At 38.2% G+C, this 25172-nt stretch overlaps 1 protein-coding gene and 1 pseudogene across 1 annotated transcript; both read right to left on the bottom strand.

Annotated features, from left to right (window-relative positions):
• Window positions 1-15999: 15999 nt before the first annotated feature.
• Window positions 16000-17368, bottom strand: LOC125253076 (olfactory receptor 5K1-like). The gene has a single exon (XM_048166825.1). It carries the CDS (start codon window positions 17191-17193, stop codon window positions 16201-16203), a length of 993 nt encoding a protein of 330 aa, XP_048022782.1. The 5' UTR covers window positions 17194-17368; the 3' UTR covers window positions 16000-16200.
• A 6424-nt stretch (window positions 17369-23792) lies between these two features.
• LOC125253071 lies at window positions 23793-25172 on the bottom strand (annotated as a pseudogene).

The following is a 25172-nucleotide window of genomic DNA, read 5'->3' as shown; positions in this document are numbered from 1 at the left end:
AGGCTGTAATAACCACTGTCATGCCTATAAATAACGTGTTTGCTAATGGCAACATGTCAGTAAACCCCAGGGGTTATTCTAAGAACTTGGTTGGTCTTTCATATGATACTTTGAAATACACCATTTTTGTCACTTAAATCACCAGATGTTTCGAAAATAAAGGACTAAAAAGTGCTTAACATACGTGAAGGCAATAAATAATATTTATCCACCTTATTTTTCACGTAAGAGCGGGTGCAGCCATTTGTAAATTTAATGTGTTTGGCTTTTGGTGACATTCACTTTCAGTTATTTTTAGCTGTACAACTCTTTATACTGCTTGATATTGAACATTTTTCTTACCATAATATTTTATTGTAGTGTTGTAATTATAAACACACTGGTCTGTAGTGCAAATTGTTTTACAGTTTACTACCCTTTGTTACTCTTCTAGTTATTTCCCTGTAGCGGCTAATTGAATCAGAAGTCTTGCACAATAAATAAATAAATAATAAAAAAAAAAAATCTAAATTGATTTATTAAAGAAGTCAATTAATTTATTTGTTGGAAACATTTAAATGATGCTTAAACGAGCATATTGAGTAGGCCTACAACTTTTGTCAATGTAAATATTCCCTTTTTCCATGATCACAGAGGAGGAGAATCAGAGATTATGGGTCACATATTTTGGTCTCATCCATTTTTCTGCACATATGTGCCTTATTATTAGTAAATTATGTACATAATTTGGTCTCTTTAATATCACAGTCTCAGTGTATTAAGCCACATTAAGGTTTAACGTTTAACATGTAAACGTGTTGTGTTCATATTTTGGGCTCATGATATGCGTATCTCCAAACAGTATGGTTTAATTGATATGTACAGAATTTTGTGTTTGTCTTGGTGCAATATGCCACATGAAGCGTTTTTCTTGTTACATATTTTAGAATGTCCCTGTTCAAGTTCTGCTAATTCACAAGCGGAGTGAGAGTCATACTCGCAAAGGTAATGTTAATTATTTTCAAAAATATTCAAAAATACTTAACAGTGTGATTATTTTATTGAGTGATGAGCAGTTGGTTTAATCAGTGCCATTATTAATAGATTTGCCATCCGGCATCTTCTCGTCATCTTCTCGACCTGCTTCCCTGGTGTTTTTACGAAAAAAAAACAATAAAACATTTTTCATTGACCAGTTTTTTTCTCAGAACGATGATACTATCGCCATTATCAATGCAGCATTAATGACATACAATGGTGACATTTTTCACAATCATGACAGAAAACAAATTACTGCATTAAACTCAATTATGGATAGGCTGCGCGATCCTTCCAGCATGCCGGATAAACAAAGAAGTTACCCAGAGCTCTATGCGGCATGACATCACCTTCACATTCTCAATTGCGTGTAAACTCTGAGATGTCATAAGAGTCCCATGAAAAATGACGGGAACCACCATGCCAAGTTCTTTCGTTTGGGTTTATTAACATGTCAGATCGGCTAGATGCACAGATTTTGGGAAAAAAATTAAAGACACAGGAACGGCAACATCAAATTTTATGAGACATCGCATCCACAAAGGTTAGTCAAATTAACTCACACAACTGGCTGTGATGTAGCTGTATGACTCTTTTGAATTGCCAGCCCGTTAAAATATGACCAAAAATATATCTAACCTTTAAAGTACACATGAAATCAAAATTGACCTTATTTATTTTGTTAGATCAAATTGCTAGTTTTGTGGTGAACAATTCATCCGTGCAAGTCAATCCACACAAAAAAAATAGTTTGGCTTCGTAATATTTAATCAAAATCTGAAAATGCTCCTCCCCTCTGCAACAGTGCCCCTTCTCTAATGACATCAGTTTGACGGCTTGGGCTGAAATCGCTTAAACCACTCCAACCGTTAGTCTGCTATGAGAGAGAGATGGAGAGGAGGAGCGCTGAAGTAAAACTCTGCCCTCTATAGAGTGCCTCAGGGATGACGCATTTTTGTAGGCAAAACCCGGAAGCGAGTTAGCATTTTAGGACTTCCGGTTCCAACGCCGTCAAGTCTATGGGTTTTTTCAATGGGTTTTTGCTAAATCGCCTGAAATAAGGTCTGTGGTTAACAAAGCCTCTAAATACTTTCACGTTTTGATCTATGACATAAAACACACCAGTTATAACCCGCTTGTGATTTTTTAAAACTTTTACTGTGTCTTAAAATCGGCGGTTGCTAAAAATTTGCTAAAAGGGACTACTTCCTTTGGCAGGGAATTTAGACGTCATCATTAAAAACAGGACATTTGGACAGCATTTCTCATGAGAAAGTGGAAAAGTATTCATAACAGCACAGATCATAATCAGCGAGCATGTTTATAAATAAAGTTGTTTTTTAAATACAGTTTGAGGAAGCTTGGTGGTGACGATGTTGATCCGCGACCATGGTGTGCTGTAGTCCGTTTATAGCCTACTGTTAGCTTTTTACATCTGACGAATTTATTTAGGCTTCAAAATGTATAAATGTTGTGTTAACTTGTAAAGATTATCTAGGTAGACAAAACGTGTAAGTGTCATAACCCTTTGTTAAACACAGAGCTTATTTTCTGCGATTTTCCAAAAGTCTATGGGAAAAATGCATAGGCTTTCAATCGAGGGAACCCGTGCGGCGCTAACTTCCGGGTTGGCCTACAAAAACACGTCATCCCTGGGGTACTCTATTCAATATTCCATTTCACTTGGAAATACGTCACAACACGTCGTTTACTTCCGGTTCACGTGGACTTTAAACCTAGCACTACGTTTTATCAATCTTTTTGTAGTATATGCAGCTTTTCTCTTTCTTAATGTGCGTCCATAAGAGAGAGATAGAAAGAGATGTTAATCCATTTATTACTTAAAGCTAATATTTTAACGTATCGCAATCAGCATGCGTACAGTTTTCTATTGACTTAAACATTCCGAGGTTTGATATTTTCTGATAATAACTCATCAATAACAACGCTGCTGTATAACAAACTGTGACTGGTGCCATCTTGCGTTAACTTAGCGACTGTATTGAAAATGACTACTCGTATTGCCCGGATGATTGTTTTGTACATTTAATGGATTATAAAGTAACAAGCTGGATGTACATTACCCTTACATCTGCAGACCTTTATTACAAACAAAGCAGATGCTAGAAACCGATGACACTACTCTATCTTGACTCCTGCCCAGGCACGTGCAGACATAGACATAAAAGGGGGCTTGAGCACCTGACCTTTTTCTTCCTTGAGAGAAAGTGCCCTTTTTTCTGGGGTGCTTTTTTTTTCTTTTTCTTTTTTTTTGAAATAAATGTTTATATATTCCTGTTTGCGCACAGCTTCCCTGTCAAACAAATTAATAAAAATAAATACTTACTGAATAAAAAAAAAAAAATATATATATATACTATATATCAGGTCGGCTTTGTCAATTTGATGCCCTCCCTCCGCGACACGCCATTCATTCCCACACACATGCGCGCCGCCCCACCTCGTGTTTGCTGCTGGCTGAGAACTTGTGACAACTATTCCCGGGAAAAGACAACAGTGCTGTCTGTCGATGAGAAGCGAATAAGAAAAAAGCCCTAGATGGATCCTGTGCATCTCTTTCAGGTAGCCTATGGGTGTTCACAAACATATGACATTTTTGGCTATTTAAGGGTGAGATTATTTATTATTTATACGTTTAGCACCACATTAATAATTTGACCACCAGCAACGCATCTGCCTGATTTGATACTAATGCAATTTATGTCATATTATAATTTCAATCATTTTAATGTGCTATGCATTGTGTTTTGAACCATGGTAAAGATTTCTGTAGGGTTGTCATTACCGGAACAGGAGCATTCCATGGACACGAATCCATGAACCACATTATTAGACAGTTTTCTAAGGATGCACGATTTATTAAAATCAAATCAAATTCATAATACAGCACTGCATAATGCTATCATTCTTAAATCTATGCTTACACAGGAGAATACATCAATAAAAGTTTAAACCCTCGCTCTGAGTGTGCATGTTTTGATGTCCACATATTCTTGTTCAAGACATTACAGTGGCTGCATTTATGTCATAAAGAAGTGGCCAAATATTATTATTTGGTTAATTTAGAAGAAATCTATGGTTGCAAACAGATGGTGGGTAGTAGGCTTATAACAAACACCATCTAAATGTGTATTTTGAAAGTTTTCTTTCCATTAGAGTAAAAGAAGACATGGAAGTAAAAATAGACAACATTTTTTAAATTGTCTGCTACATGAAAGAAGTGTTCTAATAACACCAAAAGAATTAAAACGATTTATTGATTTGTGCAAAATAAACAAATTATTAGTGCAACTATGTCCCTCTCCTTGGTGCAGTCATTTATTCTAAATATATAGCTTGAAAGTAGTGTAGAAAATGTCCCCGCTCCTGCCCCACACCATTAACTCTCTTAACTAAAGCCACTTCCGTTACATTACTAAGACGGCACAGAAGTCACATCTCAAGTAGCATATACTGTACACTACTGTACATCGCAAAGTGTCAATGAATCATTGTGACTTGGTTCCCCAGCATGCTTTGCAGCCGGGGACAATTCAGAGTAATTCCTTACTGGAACTATAAAAGTGTGAGTATAGTTGCTCTCAAATATATTTTTGGTGAACTCCATAGTCACTTTATTTTCACATTAACAAAACTGCTAAAGTTTTTTTTTTGTTTGTTTGTTTTTTTTTACAGGTAAAAATAATGACCGCAACTATCTCTAGTCAAAACTATCGTGAAATATCCTGAGACTTAAAGCACTGACTTGCATAAACAAACACCCCACTTCTTGTTTTTCCTCACTGCATTATTCGCAAGAGATTCAGATATCTTGACAAGAGAATAAAGAGATGGTGCAATAATCTTTCTTAGAGCCAGAGGTCATTAACTATCATAAGTTTAGTCATTACTATCATAATTATCCCTCATGGGACATTATTTCTCTGTGTGGCCATTTTCCCCAGAAGACCAAGAACAGTGCTATTCTTGGTGATGGCATAGAAAACAGAATGGGACTGTTACAATTGCCAATACAGAGATAATGTACAAAAAAAAAAAAAAAAAAACTTAGTTTGCTGTTTGGTGGCATTCCTCTCTTGGGGTATGTTGTCAGAAAAGGTCAACATTGGGAAAAACATGGGCAATAATGTTGGAAATATTACAAAAAAAGCTGTTGAATATTATATATATATTATAATATATAATATATATATATATATATATATATATGTGTGTGTGTGTGTGTGTGTGTGTAACAGGTATACAAAGTTATATATTATTATTAGAATTGACACAAAATTGTTTATTTTCATATACCTGATATAACTGCCTAATTGAAATGTCATGAGCCATCATAATTTCCTGTTTTGTCTCCTCATCTTCCTCTTGGAAGAGGTGAGTTGTAATCTGGCTCCTGAAAATCTTTTTAATCTTTATTTTAATTAATGTTTTATGTTTTTATTTTCACTCCAATGTATGTGTATAATGTTATTTTACTTATCTTTGTGGTTATTTTTGTCATTTCACCCTTTTTGAGTTATATTTTTTTCTAATATATCCAAATGAGCACGTGGTGATCACATGGTGACAAGTGTACATCATATGTTTTACAGAGCACGATAAGGGTGAGTCACTCATAGTGGCTGTTTATTTGTTTTATACATCAGGCATGTTTTCTGTTATATTATTTCTTGTTTAATGTGATTTATTTCCTCTTTGCTTTTGGAAATACATGGAAGAGAGCACGATAAGGGCGAGTCAATCATAGAGGCTGTTTATTTGTTGAATATATCAGGAATAAAAGATCAGCGAAACTGCAGCTTGCTGTCCAGTTTTTCATAACACAACGTAGTCACTTTTGTGGCCAACAGTTTAGACATTAAAGTGTTAGTTTACCAAAAAATGAAAATTATGTCATTAATGGCTCACCCTCATGTCGTTCCAAACCTGTAAGACCTCCGTTCATCTTCGGAACACAGTTTAAGATATTTTAGATTTAGTCTGAGAGCTTTCTGTCCCACCTTTGAAAGTGTTTGTACGGTAGACTGTCCATGTCCAGAAAGGTAATAAAAACATCATCAAAGTAGTCCATGTGACATCAGTGGTTTAGTTAGAAGTTTTTGAAGCATCGAAAATACATTTTGGTCCAAAAATAACAAAAACTACGACTTTATTCAGCATTGTATTTTCTTCCGGGTCTGTAGTCAATCCGGGTTCACGACTCCGCATTGACGCTGCTGACGTGTTATCCGGTGCGCCCAAGCTTCATTTACAGTCTGAGGGAGACGCACGCTGTATTCAAGCTATTCTACATTGTTTGTATTTTGGTATTTCTATATTTTTTAAAATGGTGCATAAGTGTGCATGTCGCGGATGTCCTAATCGCCAAAAACAATGACGTAAAAGTGCATTACCAAGGATTCAATGGAATCAATTCAATGGAATCAAGTCAATGGAATCAATTCAATGGAAAGGATTCTGGAAGAGAATACAATGCTGAATAAAGTCGTAGTTTTTGTTATTTTTGGACCAAAAGGATTTTCGATGCTTCAAAAACTTCTAACTAACCCACTGATGTCACATGGACTACTTTGATGATGTTTTTATTACCTTTCTGGACATGGACAGTCTACCGTACAAACACTTTCAATGGAGGGACAGAAAGCTCTCAGACTAAATCTAAAATATCTTAAACTGTGTTCTGAAGATGAATGGAGGTCTTACGGGTTTGGAACGACATGAGGGTGAGTCATTAATTACATAATTTTCATTTTTGGGTGAACTAACCCTTTAATGGCTGTGTGTTGAGTTATTTTGAGGGGACAGCAAATTTACACTGTTATACAAGCTGTATGCTCACTACTTTACATTGTAGCAAAGTGTCATTTCTTCAGTGTTGTCACATGAAAAGATATAATAATTTACAAAAATGTGAGGGGTGTACTCACTTCTGTGAGATACTGTATGTCTGAATGATTTTCAGTCTTTTGGTTCCATGAGGGTGTAGGTTGAAAGTTCCTGTTATTCATTTGCTATTTATGTTATCCCACAAATTAAAATGAGTTCACATGCAAAACTAATGGTGATATGGTTCTATAAATTGCAAAAATATGGCAATTAAAAACAAGTGTATCATAAGTAACTGATAAGCACTTATACTTCTTTTGTCTAGATTGTACATATACTGCCAAAATATGACATTCGTGTTTTTAAAACACAATAAGCACTAACACCAATCAAACATTACCATTGCCTTGGCAGAGCGATGGTTTTACACACTCACATCTATTAAATGGAAGCAATAATAACTGTTGGAATGCTTATGAAAGACGCTTGCTCAAAGAAAATTCTCAGGTGTTAACAAATAGACTCCTGGGAATATGGCCAACTTTTGTTGTTCTTTGTGAAGCACATATTATGTAATAATATATTAATAATATATAATGTAAATTAAATTTTTCTTTTCTTTTCATGCTCTCTTCATACAGCATATAGAAAAGCATGATACAAAATTGTAAGCCTACATAGATTGTAAAAACCACTGTCACCACTGTGTATACTTACAATGCTTTGAGAAACACAGCCCTGAGAAATGCAGCGGACCTGAAGTTAGGGCAGAGCTAATGATTGCCTAACCTGCCACACCATTAACCCTAGAGGCCCCAAAGAGAAGTTTGTAATATCTTTTCAATGGTATAAACCAGTGGTTCTCAAACTTTTTGGAGTGGAATAACCCCTAAGGTATTTACCATCCTTCTGCGTTCCCCCTCTCTTCCACTTAGATTTCACTTTTTCCATTAAAGGTGCCGTAGAATGGAAAATTGAATTTACCTTAGCATAGTTGAATAACAAGAGTTCAGTACATGGAAATGACATACAGTGAGTCTCAAACACCATTGTTTCCTCCTTCCTATGTAAATCTTATTTATTTAAAAGACCTCCGAAAAACAGGCGAATCTCAACATAACACTGACTGTTACGTAACAGTCGGGATCATTAATATGTACGCCCCCAACTTTTGCATATGCCAGCCCATGTTCAAGGCATTAGACAAGGGCAGGACGTCTGGATGTGCACAGCTGAATCATCAGACTAGGTAAGCAAGCAAGGACAATAGCGAAAAATGGCAGATGGAGCAATAATAACTGACATGATCCATGATATCATGATATTTTTAGTGATATTTGTAAATTGTCTTTCTAAATGTTTCGTTAGCATGTTGCTAATGTACTGTTAAATGTGGTTAAAGTTACCATAATTTCTTACTGTATTCACGGAGACCAGACTGTCGTTATTTTAATTTTTTAAACACTTGCAGTCTGTATAATGCATAAACACATCTTCATTCTTTATAAATCTCTCCAACAGTGTAGCATTAGCCGTTAGCCACGGAGCACAGCCTCAAACTCATTCAGAATCACATGTAAACATCCAAATAAATACCATACTTACGAGATTAGACATGCTGCATGATGAACACTTTGTAAAGATCCATTTTGAGGGTTATATTAGCTGTGTGAACTTTGTTTATGCAATGTACTAGAGTCGCGAGCTCGGGGACAGGGAGCACGAGAATTTAAAGGGGCCGCATGCTGAATCGGCGCATATTTAATGATGCCCCAAAATAGGCAGTTTAAAAAAAAATGAATAAAAAAAAAATCTATGGGGTATTTTGAGCTGAAACTTCACAGACACATTCAGGGGACAACTTAGACTTATATTACATCTTGTGAAAATGCGTTCTACGGCACCTTTAAAGGACAACTTTTGCCCCCCTAAATTGACTTTCCAGTGCATTCTTTATAAATACCTTTTCAACATTAATGATGTTTTAAATAATAAAAAAAATGTTCAATAGATAAATATGCAATGATGATAACGTGAAAAGTGATTCTTTTAAATACTAAAACTGCAAGTAAGTGGTGGTAAGTCACTGTCTTAATGCCTGAGTAATTGAATCATTCATTCATTCAGTAACAAACAAGTGGCTGTATTTATGAACGAATCATTGAATCAATGACTTTCACGAATGATTCGTTCAAAGCTGCAGATTCGTTCATGAAACACCGCTGTGTGTGGTAGTTCTGCTGTGGCTTTCGCTGGAACTATTATTCATTGCAAAACAGAGCAAATACTGACAATACTGTGAAGAACATCACTAATATTACCCTTTTGTTTGATGAACTGTTGTATAAAATCAATGTCACATTTGTAATCGTGTGGATATTTGGATTTGCAATCTTGCTAAAAAAATAAGAACTCACAAAAAAAAAATGTTTGAACTTTATATTCGTTAGGCTAGTAGTTTTTGCTGTGGATCTGAAATTGGAATTTAAAATTGTGAAATGTCACTGGTATCTAAAATTTTGCTGTCATGACCTTATTAGAATACTGTCGTGAGGTGAATGAAAGGAGGACTCAAGTTGTGGTGAACAAAAGAACAAGTTTATTCAGGGTGAAAACTGAGACACCAAAAAGAAACAGTCAAAGTAACTGGTGACAGTTTGAGGAAACTGTTTGGTGGCTCTCGCTGTATCTGCGCACACTACAGCAGACACACAGGCTGGAGAGACCACCAAGAAAGCAGGAGACAGGATGACCCAGCAGAAGACGAGCACGAGCCCAGCAAGAGAATATGACTTGCTTAAAAACTCCTCGTCTAAGGGTCCTGAACACAAAATCAAAACAGGTAAACACAGACCAAAAACGCAGCACAGACACGTAACATCCACGCGACATGAAGTGATCAACTGACAACAAGGGATAGACACAGCTGGGCATATAAAGGGTAGAGGGAACGAGCAACAGATGTGGGAGATCAGCTTGTGATTAAGCACCGTAGCACTGATTACTCCAATCATACTGCAGAAAAATGACAGGACAAGACAAACAACAGGAAGAGCCGGTGTCACACCCTGAACATATGACAATGTAACGCCTGGATGGATCCGTTCAGAGTCAATAAACTTTGGAGTTTTCAGAACACTTTTAACCTGGTGAACTTTGTTTATAAATCACTAAATCGGCACCGGACGGCTGTGACTTTCGGCAGGTTTGTGGGCCTGCGATGGAAAACAGAAAAGTCCAACTTCCTCACTTTGGTGACTTCAAAAGGAGCACCCCCCCCAGAGACTGACCAGATCCACATTCCAACACCCCACACACACAGGGACACACAAAAACACACACACAGACACATACAGAAACTCACAAACATACATTTTTGACTGTATATGTAAAATACAAATTATGCCAACATATACCCATCCTGTATTTTGAAGCGTATGCATGTTTCCTAGTGTTTAAAGGAGTGTATTTGTGCTAGTGTGCATGGTAATAGTGGAATTCTGTCTGTAAACCATAACTTCTTCCCTATGCCTTTCCGACCTATCGAGTTTGATCTCGTTTTAAAGCTCCGGACTTGAGCTATTCATTGAGACATGTCACAAAACGGACAAATGCATTTTTCTATGTGTTTAATGATCCTGTGAAGAACGTACTCCATCTCGAAATCCGATCGGATAATCATCAAGTATGCAAATTCAGCTAGGAGATCAAACAAAGCAACTTTGCCCGCCAAATAGTGCTGCGCATCTATTGGTCGCTACAATTCAGGAGGTGTGTTAGCTTGGGTTTCCATAAAGACAACGACACACACCTTCACTCGCTCTCTTCTTCTTCTCCTTTGTCTCCCGACTGACTCACGAGCACCTCGTGCACAGACGCCTCAGGTGACCGCGCTTCCCAACCACGCGCGCAGCTCGGGAGGACCACTTCTTTAGACTCTCTCTCTCTTCGGCTAAGTTACTTAAGCTTAAACCTCTTTTGAAAACCCCGCCGGAGAAACCCTCTCTGAAAGGACCAACCCAGCCAGGTGCATTGAAACTGCTACACACGGACTTGAACCAATAAGCAAGTATTATCATTTATCTGAATTTGTCTAAACTGATTTCTGTGCTGGCTCTCTCTCTCAAAAAGGTTTAACAAAGAATTTGCCATCCTTTGATCATCTTTCTTTCCATGTCTTTTCTTCATTCTCACTCTTGTGTATATATATGTGTATACTTCTGTATATATTTTAGACGTATAATCTCGGTAGCCGTAGCTGCATATATTAAACACTTAATTCATGCTCGATTGTTCTGTTGTTCTTTCAACTGAAGACCAAGTCACTTTAACGTTTTTCGATCGCTTTATGCTTTAGTTATTTTCATGGCCAGAGAATAACTCTGTTTATAATATTCTGTGAGGGACTTAGTTTGCTGGACAAACGAACAGTTTCTCTAAATAATTATTAAACCAGAACTAATCATATATGTAATTGATTATAATTTGTTGTAATTGATTCACAATATATGTTTAATTCCCCGTTGGGTCAATATATGAATCATAATTTATTCATAACCTTACGAATTATTATATTCATATTTCATCCATAAATTTAGTAATAACCGCTACATTCGTTATATATTACAACAAATACATGTTTAAATGGGCCAAAATGAACAAAACAATAACTTTTATTTTCTTTTTGTTTTTTAGGGCAAAGCCAATGAAATTTTTAGCAGGTCAAGTAAAAATGTGAACCACAGTAGAAAAATTTGTGTAGTAATGAGTCTTGACGCTGTGTGTTTGCTTAAAATTCATAATATAACTGGCTCATAAGAGTCATTTGTTTATGAATCAGGCTACACTGCACTTCTACATGAGGAGCGCCATTAAAAACGTCTCGGTTACTGTTGTTACCCTTGTTTCCTGAAGGAGGGAATGGAGACATTATGTCCCAGCAGCCACAAACCTGTACCACATGCTGAATGTTGGGATCCCATCTCTGCTCCTCAGCACAAACCTGAATGAGTAACCCTTTAAGCCAAGGTAATGTGTAAAAAAAAACAAACAAAAAAAACAGAACCAGAACCAGAACCAGAACTTTGAGCTCCACCCTTCCTAGAGCTTGAAGCTTAGGTTGTGGCCTTAGGCAGTAGTGTGACTGACCGTTCCATGGACCAGAGTGAGGGAGTCTGGCATTTAAGCGCGTTGAGTCCTTGGTTGTGCTTGTCACAGCCAATTTAGACATTCAGCATGGCGGAGTGGACACTGGTTCCCCTGAAGTGTCCTCTAGAGAATGCAGTGCAAATTCCTATTTGAAAGGGAATGTCTCAGGTTACGAATGTAACCATTGTTCCCTGAGAACGGGAACGAGACACTGCGTCTCTCTGCCATGCATCAGAGCTTCAGACAAAGAAGTTGGTAGTGACACCACAGACTGTCGTGCTTCAGACACCAGTCATGCTGAAGGCATTCCCCAAAGTGTCCTCTAGAGAATGCAGTGTCTTGTTCCCCTTCTCAGGGAACGTCTCGGTTACAAAGGTAACCCTCATTCCCTGAAGGAGGGAACGGAGATGTACATCGGACAGACAGACGAATAGAAATCTCGCTAGAGAGGCCAATGTACTTTGAGTGTAACTAAAACAAGCCAATGCACATTGGTGTGCAATTATTTGCAGCAGCTGCTCTGCCCTGCTCTGCACAGGTATATAATGAGCAGCAGGTGCATTGCATCTTTAGGTTTTGCTGAGGAGCCAAGTAGGTGAGCCGACTGCGCAGTGGGGTACAGCGATCGTGGTGACGGGATGTACATCTCTGTTCCCTCCATCAGGGAACGAGGGTTAGCTTTGTAACCGAGATGTTCCCATTCAGTCGGTCACGTTCAATGTATGTCGGACAGACCAACGCACAAGAATCCCTACCAAAGCACCACGGGTGCTGGCTCCTTCCAGTGCTCTGTGAAAGCCTCCAGCACCCCCTTGCCTAAAGGATGGTGGGACAGGGTTAACACAGAGAGTGTCAATCACTGCTGTTGCACACAACCCATTCAGTGAGACTATTGGATAACACTGGGAAAGCGTACCCTTTCACTAGGGAAGGAACGCTGTGGAAGCCACATCCTTCCCAGAAGGAGTTATGTGGAGATGTAATATGGACTAACCCCGTAGGGCTGTACTACATATGGAAGTACTGGGGTGACTCCAACCTGATAAGAGGTGGGTTCTCCCAAAGGGATAGAGACGGGCTTCGTTTAGGAGCAACCGTGGAATATACATATGGGATCCCCATAGGGTCACACATATGGAACCCAGCCTAAATCCGGTTCTCAATGATACAACGGAGTATAGGCCTGGCACCAGACATTCCACCACATCCGGGTATGGACAGGGTAATCGGAGGACTCAACAGGGTCTGCCTTGTAGGGACTCTCTGGAGAAATGAGCGCATGTAAGCGCAGCGAGCTGACACTAAGCCGGGCCCTCTCCGTGCCTCTGACCGGTTGAGGTGAGAAAACGGGAGGAGACCAGCTTGACACAAAGGCTATAGAATCTAGCGAACGTGTTAGGTGTCACCCAGCCCGCAGCTCTACAAATATCTTGTCAGGTGCCACAAGCTATTTATGGAGGATGCAACACCTCTCGTAGAGTGAGCATGCAACCTGAGTGGGCAGGACACACCTTACCAAGCGTAAGCCAAGGCGATGGCGACCACTATCCAGTGGGCCATCCTCTGCTTAGAGACAGCCTTTCCCTTCTGCTGGCCTGCGTAACAGACGAAGAGCTAGTCTGAGGTCCTGAGGCTTTGAGTTCTGTCTATGTACAGTCGCAAAGCACGGACTGGATAGAGCAAGCCCGGGCTGGGTCTGCCTCCTCTGGGGGCAGCACTTGCAGGCTCACTACCTGGTCCCTGAAGGGAGTGGTAGGAACCTTGGGCACATAGCCAGGCCAGGGTCTACGTGGCCATCGCCCTGCCCAAACTCTAGGCACGATTTGTTGACCGAAAATGTCTGCAGGTCCCCTACCCTCTTGATGGAGGCCAATGCAACCAGCAGCAAAGTCTTCATTGAGAGAATCTTTAAGTCTGCTGACTGCAAGGGCTCAAGGAGAGCATTCTGGAGTGCTCGAGGCACCAGAGCAAGGTTCCAAGAGGGTATGGAGGGAGGTCGAGAAGGATTTCACTGTCTCGCCCCTCTAAGGAACCTGACGACCAGGTCTTGCTTACCAACAGACTTGCCATCGATGTGGTCGTGGTATGCGGATATTGCGGTAGCATGAACTTTGAGAGAGGAGGGAGACAGCCTACGCTCCAACCTTGCTGCAAGAAGGAAAGCACGACTCGGGAGTAAGTCACCTATAATCTCCACGTCCCATCCAGGGACCAGACATGGAGTTTCCAGGGGTCTGGAGGCGGGTACCAAGGGGTGCCTTCATCTCTGAGAAAGAATGTCCTTCCTTAGAGGAATGTGCCAGGGAGGGGCTGTAGTGAGGAGCATGAGTTCTTGGGACCAGGTCCGGTTGGGCCAATAGGGTGCAACTAACAGGACCTGCTTCTCATCCTCCCTGACTTTGCACAAGGTCTGTGCAAGTAGGCTCACTGGGGGAAATGCATATTTGCAAAGGCCCCGGTGCCAGCTGTGTGCCAGTGCATCTGTGCCGAGTGTTCCCTCAGACAGGGAGTAAAACAGCTGGCAGTGAGAAGTTTCTGGAGAGGCAAACAGGACTACCAGAGACCACCTGGGGGTTGAGCACACTGGGGACATGAATGGCTCGAAGCACCCTCAGATGCTTCCGACTCTAAAGGAGTGTGACGGGAGCGTAGACCACCTTGGAGGTTGATGTACGCAATTGTCGCAGTGTTGTCTGTACGGACCAGCACATGCTTGCCCAGTAACGGCCTCTTCAGGTGGCTCAGAGCAAGGCGTATTTCTAGCAACTCAAGGCAGTTGACATGCCAATGCAGTTGGGGGCCCGTCCACACCCCTGACACTGCATGACCGTTGTATGTGGTACTCCAGCAGGTGGCAGAGGCATCTGTGAACACCACAGCACGCTGGGACACCTGCTCTAGGGGCACTTCTGCCCGAAGAAACAAGGGGTCCAAACACGGGCCTTGCTGGCATTCTGGAGTGATTGGCACTCAGTACGTGCCGCATTGCCATGCCCATCTCGGGACTCGGCTGTGAAGCCAGTGCTGAAGTGGTCTCATATGAAGCAAACTGAGCGGGGTTACTACCATTGCGGCTGCCATATGCCCCAAAAGCCTCTGAAAGAATTTTAGTGGGACTGCTGTCCTGCCTTTGAATGTATTCAAGCAGATCAACACTGACTGAGCACGTTCCTCTGTGAGGCATGCTGTCTGATCGACCGAATCCAACTCCATACCGAGAACAGAGATCCTCTGCACAGGGTAGAGTTTGCTCTTTTCCCAGTTGACCTGAAGGCCCAACTGGCTGAGGTGACTGAGCACCAGGTCACTGTGTTCACACAACTGATCCCGAGACTGAGCTAGGATGAACCAGTCGTCGAGATAGTTGAGGATGCGAACGTCCTGTTCTCTTTTGGGAACAAGGGCTCCCTCCACGACTTTTGTGAAGACGCAGGGAGACAGGGCCAGCCTGAAGGGCATACTGATATGCCCGACCCTCGAACGCAAAGCGCAGAAACGGCATGTGCCGAGGGAGAATCGAGACATTGCTGCAAACCAATCTTGGGGACAGATGCACTCGAAAATGTGTTTCTGCATGAGCATTTTGAACAGTTGCTTGTGGATGTTGAACATGACCGACTGAATGAGAACCATGCGTAACCTGAGACAATTTCTTGTTGTTTTAATACCAATATACTATTGTTGATTCATTTTGTATTTTCCTTGTATTTTTACCTTGTAAAGTGCTTTAGAGAAGCTCCTTTAAAGGCGCTATAGAAAATAAAGTTATTATCATTATTAGTATTATATAATGTCATCTAACTAGAAAAAGTATCTTGGATTACTGATTAATACAATATTGTATATATAACTTAATATTTTAATATTGTTGAAGTGTTCATCTCGCTGATTTCTAAGTGGAACCTAATCTACAAGCAAAAACATTTAAAAAAAAAAATTAAAACTCAAATCAACATTTCATATCCATGATTTTGTGTGTGTGTATTTGATAAGTAGTTATAGTCAGACAGTCATTACTAAATAAACCCCAGGATGATACAAGTCCTGATCACTTTGTCCAAATGTATTTTGTGATTCTGAAACCTCAGTGTACATTAAATGCACGTGCAGCATAATGAGAGGATAAAAGCATCACTCATTTTACTATTATTTTTTCTTAGCTTAACCTTTTTTTCCCTGACAGACACACTACAGTATATACACAACATGCTTCATACTGTCAATTTTTTTAGTACAATTCATGCATAATTTTAGAATTCTTTTGCGAACTTCTGTTAGTTTTAAGCCATAAATTATAGGATTGAAAAGAGGTGGCACTATAATCATTTCTAAAGCCAAAAAATTACGCAGGGTTACAGGGAAATCACTTGATCCATATCTGTTATAGATGGTATCAAAAAGTATTGCAACAGTGAGATTTATCAATGAAATTACATGAGGCACACATGTCTGCCAGAATTTCCTTCTGCACTCTAATGATGCTTTACATGCAATGATAAGTTTAATATAGGACACAGTAATTACAATCACAAGACCGAAATATAACGAAATAAAAATAAATCCATAAAGGTTATTGACAAAAGTTGATCCACATGAGAGTTTTACAATTGACCAGTTGTCACAATACAACTTGTCAATATGATTTTTACATGGTACCAACCTATTTGACAAGAAAACTGCAATGAACATAATAAGAAATGGTATGATCCAACAGAAGGCAAGTAATATGCTGCATGAAAATGTATTCATCTTTGAGTGATAGTCTAAAGGTCGACATATGGCCACATGTCTGTCATATGCCATCACTGCTAATATAGAATATTCACACATGACATAAGTATAAACAGTAAAGGCCTGGAAAGCACACATGTAAGATGGAATTATGTATGAATTCAATATTAAATCATGCAAGATTTTAGGATAAAATGCTGCTGTTCCATAAATGTCATTTACACAGAGATTGCACAGAAAAATGTACATTGGTTCATGAAGGGCTCTCTCCAAGACAATAACAACACTGAGCCAAATGTTCACAAACAGTATCATAACATAGACGAACAAAAAGCATGTGAAATAAATATACCTGTATGATTTAGAGTCTTGTGGTTCCATCAGAGTGTAAGTTGCAAAATTTGTCATATTTTCCATCATATATAAGTGTTTAAGCTTGCATTTGTCCATATGCAAAATGCCCTCAAAATGTTGCAATTAAAAACATCTGTATCTCAAGTAACTCACATGTTTGCTTAAATTTGAAAATATAAATGTAAAGATATGGCATACATGCTTTTAAAATACAATAAGAGTTAACACCAATCTACAGTTACCACTGAACTGCCTTGATTTGTTAACTTGCATGCACACATTCATGAAATAGAAGTACTATGGACTACTCATCTGCTTATAAGTTCTCTGAGTTTCTACCAAATAAAACCATGGGGAAATTCAATAAGCTCTGGAGGGCTCTTTTTTCTTTGAATGATATAGTTCACCCAAGATGAAAATCACAACAAATGTAAAAGTAAACGGAAGAAATATGAATGTTTGTTTTTCTTCGTATTATTGTTGGTCTACAGTTTAACATCAGCTATCATATTTAAATCTGGAATTTGAGGCTTAGTTTTAGGCACAAATCTAACTGCCGAAGAAAACTGAGTTCATGTTGACAACTTTGCATGACATGAACATAATGTGATATTTGTAAATTTTCTTTCTAAATGTTTCGTTAGCATGTTGCTAAAGTACCGTTAAATGTGGTTAAAGTTACCATTGTTTCTTACTGTATTCACAGAGATTTTATTTTATTTTCACACGTTATTTTCATTTTTAAACACTTGCAGTCTGTATAATTCATAAATGCATCTTCATTCTTTATAAATCTCCAACAGTGTGTCATGTTAGCTTTAGCCCCGTTAGCTGCAGCATAGGCTACTATCAAACTCATTCAGAATCAAATGTAAACATCCAAATAAATACTATACTTACATGATCTGATATGCTGCATGACGAACACTTTGTAAAGATCCATTTTGAGGGTTATATTAGCTGTGCGAACTTTGTTTATGCAATGTATTATAGAGTTGAGAGCTTGAAGGCGGGGATCACGAGCATTTAAAGGGGACAGGCACTGAATTGGCACATTTTTAATTATGCCCAAAAATAGGCAGTTAAGAAATTGAATAATAAAAAATCTAAGGGGTATTTTGAGCTGAAACTTCACAGACACATTCTGGGAACACTTTAGATTTATATTACATCTTATGAAATAGGGTTCTAGGGCACCTTTAAAGGTGCACAATGAATTATTTTGAATATTTCTGCTAGAGGTCGCTAGAGGTCTATTCAAAACAAAGGCAGAATTTTGGGACATGTGGTCTTCATCTCAACGGTTGGTGAAAAAGAATCGGGATAGAACTCGGGAAGAAATCATATACGTGGATGTAATTATTAACGTTACTGTAGTATGAAGCAGAGCAGGACCGAGTGTTGTTGGAGCTGAACGAGGCTGCTGGAGCGATTGCACAACACACGCCGCGAGCAGCAGACCTTTTATTATGCCACAGTCACCGGCGCTGCTTCCGCTTTTCCGGTCATGAGTATGAGGTAACGCAGCTCTGTTTATCATATTAGATACATTTGAGAGTGTTGAAAATGATGTTATAACGTTGCATTCACTCGGTGGCTGTTGTGAAACACTGTTGCACACTGCAGTAAGCTAGATCAATTTTAGAAAATCATATTAAATGCTGGGTGGCTTGTGTTGATAAATGGCATGCAATTAATTTTAAAACATATTGTATGATGGAGAAAATTCTGTATTACTGTTACTAAAAATAAAGCTGCATCTGATTATGCTATGTTAGCTACTTCACAAAATAGTGTTTTTCTCTGAGGCATGGTAAAGCATGGTACTCGAAAAAAAATCAAGAAAATTTTATTTAAACAATAAGACTAAATGTGTTGAGCTATATAACAATAATTAGTTTTCTGTCTGTAAATATATCAAAACAGTTGTTCCCTTTTCTATTAAAACATGTAAATATTAAAGCGTCCTTAAAGCGACTCCTCACACGTCCCGGAGCCTTGGTTAAAATTGCAATTTTCTCACAATTTACAAATAGTTGGGATATTGTAAGTACTCAAGTGAACAAAATATGTAACACTGGCCCTGTGGTTTTTGTATATTTTACTGCAAAATTCTTACATATTGCACCTTTAAAACACATAGAGCAGGAATATTAGACTGCTGTCTAATAAGATCCAGTACACTGATACGGATACACATGCATTGTCTGTCTCGTTTTTCTCTTAAAGGTCCCATGGCATGAAAATGTCACTTTATGAGGATTTTTAACATTAATATGAGTTCCCCTAGCCTGCATATGGTCCCCCAGTTGCTAGAAAAGGCGATGGGTGTAAACCAAGCCCTGGGTAAATTGAGAAAATGAAAGCTCAGACGGCCCTGTCTGGAATCTTCCCTATATGTCGTCATATGGGGAAAGGTTACCTCCCCTTTCTCTGCTTTTTCTCCGCCCATGAGAAAATGAGCTACTACAGTGAGATTTGAGCACAATATATATATATATTTTTTTTCCTCGAGAGACATCATGCCTTGTAAACGAGCGAAGCATGGCAGTTGCTCAGTGCTCAGTTTCTTTTTTTACTTCCTTCATCCAAGCCTATGAAGAAACAGTGGGTTAATTTTATTTTCTCTGGTAATGCGCTGATACAACTTCCCATAGTTTTATATGTATGCACCACACATTTCACTGACGACTGTTTCCTCAACGTGGGCCAATACAGCCCAGTTACTGTCGCTAATGTAAAGGTAGACAGCATCACGTTTGTGTGTGAATACACACACTGTAATGCGAGTGTTGTACATTTCTTTGTTGTTCAGATGACCATTCTGCTGTTGGTGTTATGGCGCACGCGATATCCACATTTCCAGATTGCAGAGCTTGATGTAATTGTAATAAGATTGTAAAAACTTTTAAGATTTATGAAATATAAAATATGTAAACAAATAAATGATGTCGGCATGGTAGCACATTTTCCACAACGGCACCTATCCAAAAAGGTATTTGTAATAATGGCAGAGTATTGTTATCCACTTTTTCATGAGAAATGCTGTCCAAACGTCCTGTTTGTGATGATGACGTCTGAAGTCCCCACCAAAAGGAAGTAGTCCATTTTAGCAATTTCTTAGCAACTGCCATTTTTAAGACACAATAAAGGTTTAAAAAATCACAAGCAGGTTATAACTGGTGTGTTTTATGTCATAGATCAAAACGTGAAAATATTTAGAGGCTTTGTTAACCACAGACCTTATTTCAGGCAATTTAGCAAAAACCCATTCAAAAAACCCATTGACTTAGGGGCGAAAGGAACCGGAAGTCCTAAAATGCTTACTCGCTTCCGGGTTTTGCCTACAAAAACACGTCATCCCTAAGGTACTCTATACACCATCGCATTATGCCTGGATAACTTTTGAATCACTATAATGAATATAGTGTATAGTGAATGATGAATAATGAATTTATGAATTCACTATGTTCGTATTGTTTACATTATATGCACTTAGGCACCTATTACCAACAAAACAGACATGTGATGCAGTTTTACTGACCACCTGCGGTTCCGACCAGGATCATTATTGTTGTGACCACTCCATTTTTCTGTTTAATATGATATGTATGTGGTTCCCAAACTTTTTTGAGTGGCGTACCCCCTGAGGTATTTACCATCCTTCTGCATACCCCTCTCTTCCACTTAGATTTCACCTTTTAAAGGACACCATTTGCCCCTTAAAGCAGAACTAAGTAACTTTTTTTACCTTCGTAAATAGTTTTCTAAGTCCTTACGATGGTTAATTGACTTGTAGTGGTGTGTTTAAGGCGAGCACTAACCCCCTCTGGCACGTCTAAGCCAGAATACAGCACTTGCAAGTTGAGCTGCATCGACCCGACACAATCTCGCCTCATGTTCACGTTCACGCGAGAGTGACAAAATGCTTTACGGTAATTCAAAAACAATGTATATATTATGACTTTATAAGACAATTTCGAAAATTGCCCACCTCCATCGAGTGTACTGTATTTGCAAATTACCCACCTCCTCTTTCTTGTACTGTATTTGCAAAACTACTGCGCTGGTGAGCGTTGTAGTCCAGAGCTGCGCTTGGAGTATTTATGACAGTGTGATTCACTGAAGGAAACTGTAGGGGGAGCTTTGCAAATCTTACTGAGTTCCGCTTTAAATTGACTTTCCAGTGCATTCTTTATAAATACCTTTACAACATTAATAATGTTTACGTCTGCAGCAGTGTAGCGATCATTTACGCACAGTCTATTTTTTTTGCGCTGCACTGCACAGAATTTAAACGATAGTGTACTGTTCGCAATAAAATAAACGTCCTATTGTTGTGAAAACTACTAATTTCACCATAGATGCATATCATTTAAAGTCTCTGTTGCACAAACAACACATGGCTTTTTTGCCTCGGGTAAAGCAAGGAAAATGGCACCTTACCTGGCATTTAGGTGAACATGCCTTTGCAGTACATATGCAGCACGCGCTATTGTGCTTTCACATATGCTGCGTTTGCAGTGCGCAACTGATCCGTGGCTGTTTATCACAAACATAACATTTAATTATTTTTTATTTCAAATCCAAATGTTGTTACTGAACATGGCTTGTCAGCATTGTGATTCGCTTTGTATACACTATATTTCATAGATGTCATGTTTAAACTCACTACATTTGTTTTATTCAATTTATTCCTTTATATTTATATTAAGTAATACTTTTGATTTATATATTGCTTTATATATTTTATATACTTGCTCACACACGTGGCAAAACATTTAAACATAAGCTTTATGTTAAAATCATAAACATTTTAAATTAAAACTTAAAATAGAAAAAAACAGGCGACTCTCATCTTTTATTTCCTTTGAAATCTTTTTACAAGAAATCCCCCAGGTCATAAAGAACTTTGTTTTTCCACCTTCACGAAGAGACCAGTGCTATCCATTATGTCTCCTGACGGTGGTGCTTCTCTGCTCTCCTCCGCTGGCCTCCCTGCATTGTCTTTTGTCAATATTAACCAATGTTTCATTTTGACAAAAATAATATCCAAAGCTTAAAGACTAAAGAATTACCTATGTGCACATGTCTGAATGTTTATCCCTCTGGAGTCTGAGGCTGTTTTGGGGACAAACTAGGCTACCTCAGCACAAACTAGGCTACTATAATATGTGAGGAACGTGTATGTACATGTTTTTTTTTTTTTTTTTTTGAAGGAATAACGTTTATGCGTGATTATTGAAAAAACAAAAAACTTAAGTCACTGAAATAAGGCCACAATCTAATGTGATATATGTGTTCACAAGACTTCTGGGTATTAAAGGTTGTAGACTAGAGTTTCAAAATTATGTAAAAAATTATCCTGCCTACTCATTCATATAAAACAATATATTCATTTACATTTTGTAAGACACTTTTTGTCAAGAAAAACAGTATGCGTGGAGGCGTGAATCTTAATGAATAATGCTGTGATTCACACCTGAGAAGACAAAAGTTCCGCATAATGACCTGCATAATGACCCGCATAATGACTCGCATAATGAGGCCTTTCAGTCAGGTAGGTTATGTGAAAAATCCCTCTGTGATCATGCTGATAACAGGATTAATGTCCACTCTTGACAAAAAAACATGATTTTTGTGATCTCATGCATGCACGTATTATTGCACATCATGTGAAGAAATTTTTGTACATGAGTCACGGTCGAGGCAAAGGAAAACAAAAGGTTGATGTTTTGTTTTTTTTATTTGCAGTGTTTTTTGTTTAAATTTAACTAGTATTTTTAGTATTTTGTTACAGTTATTCATAAAATCCTTTCTAATCATTTTTTTTTTGTTTTGTTTTGTTTTTTGATTTCTGGAAATCATCTCGCGCACATTTTACCAATTCCAATCCACCCCTCCTTCACCCCCACATTGGGAACCACTGCTCTAGAGAATGCAGTGTCTTGTTCCAGGTGGAAAAGAAAAGACCATGTTAACTCAAAATAATTAAGAATTAAGGTGAAGAATTAAGAAACCATCAGGAACCATGCCACCATTTTCCAGTTACATATGTAACCTGAGACTAAAAAATGAGTTAAGAATCACAAGCTACACGAAGACTGTTGTTAGACAGACAGCTTAATATGGACCAGCACCACACCAATGTACTATTGTTCACTTTTGATTTATTTTGTATTTTCCTTGTATTTTTACAAGAGGATGTGGTGCGTGCTTTTGAGCCTATAAAAACCCAAGCTCATTTAAAGGCGCTATAGCTAACTTAAGTCTCTGAATACCTTGCACTTCTGGAGCAGGTAGGTTATCATGGTGGCGCTGGAGACTAGGGTTCCTTGTTTCACACTTAATTCTTAATTATATAATGTCTTTTCTTTTCATCTATCTAGAACTGTCCCTTGGTCAAACCAACTTGGATTGTCTTTCTCTTAATATTTTAATCTCTTTTTTGGCTATTGTAAAAGAAAACCTGCAGTGTTCATCTCACTGATTTCTTATAAATGATTAAAAACAATATTAATAGTAGTTATTAAGATTGATGTGGATTGGAATTGGTAAAATGTGCTTGGAAAAAAAAATATGGAACCTAATCTACAAGCAAGAACATTTTTTAAAAATTAAAACTCAAATCAAAATTTCATATCCATGATTTTGTGTGTGTGTGTGTGTGTGTGTGTGTGTGTGTGTGTGTATTTGATAAGTATTTATAGTCAGACAGTCATTACTAAATAAACCCCAGGATGATACAAGTCCTGATCACCTTGTCAAAATGTATTTTGTGATTCTGAAACCTCAGTGTACATTAAACGCATTTGCAGCATAATGAGAAGCATCACTCATTTTACTTTTATTTTTTCTTAACTTTATTTTACATAAAGCAGGGGCAACAGTTAACAGTTTTCCTTTTTTTCCTGACAGAACATGCTTCATACTGTCATTTTTTTGTACAATTCATGCATAATTTTAGGATTCTTTTGCGAACTTCTGTTAGTTTTAAGCCATAAATTATTGGATTGAAAAGAGGTGGCACTATAATCATTTCTAAAGCCAAAAAATTACGCAGGGTTACAGGGAAATCACTTGATCCATATCTGTTATAGATGTTATCAAAAAGTATTGCAACAGTGAGATTTATCAATGAAAGTACATGAGGCACACATGTCTGCCAGAATTTCCTTCTGCACTCTAATGATGCTTTACATGCAATGATAAGTTTAATATAGGACACTATGATTACAATCACAAGACCGAAATACAATGAAATAAAAATAAATCCATAAAGGTTATTGACAAAAATTGATCCACATGAGAGTTTTACAATTGACCAGTTGTCACAATACAACTTGTCAATATGATTTTTACATGGTACCAACCTATTTGACAAGAAAACTGCAATGAACATAATAAGAAATGGTATGATCCAACAGAAGCCAAGTAATATGCTGCATGAAAATGTGTTCATCTCTGAGTGATAGTCTAAAGGTCGACATATGGCCACATGTCTGTCATATGCCATCACTGCTAATGTAGAATATTCACACATGACATAAGTATAAACAATAAATGGCCTGGAAAGCACACATGTAAGATGGAATTATGTATGAATTCAATATTAAATCATGCAAGATTTTAGGATAAAATGCTGCTGTTCCATAAATGTCATTTACACAGAGATTGCACAGAAAAATGTACATTGGTTCATGAAGGGCTCTCTCCAAGACAATAACAACACTGAGCCAAATGTTCACAAACAGTATCATAACATAGACGAACAAAAAGCATGTGAAATAAATAAACCTGTATGATTTAGAGTCTTGTGGTTCCATCAGAGTGTAGGTTGCAAAATTTGTCATATTTTCCATCATATATTGAAGTGTTTAAGCTTGCACTTGTCCGTATGCAAAATGCCCTCAAAATGTTGCAATTAAAAACATCTGTATCTCAAGTAACTCACATGTTTGCTTCAATTTGAAAATATAAATGTAAAGAAATGGCATTACATGCTTTTAAAATACAATAAGAGTTAACATCAATCAATTACCACTGAATTGCCTTGATTTGTTAACTTGCATGCT

This window comes from Megalobrama amblycephala, linkage group LG18 (genome assembly GCF_018812025.1).
Source record: "Megalobrama amblycephala isolate DHTTF-2021 linkage group LG18, ASM1881202v1, whole genome shotgun sequence".
Classification (NCBI taxonomy): Eukaryota; Metazoa; Chordata; class Actinopteri; order Cypriniformes; family Xenocyprididae; genus Megalobrama; species Megalobrama amblycephala.
This window is presented reverse-complemented; position numbering and strand designations above follow the sequence as displayed.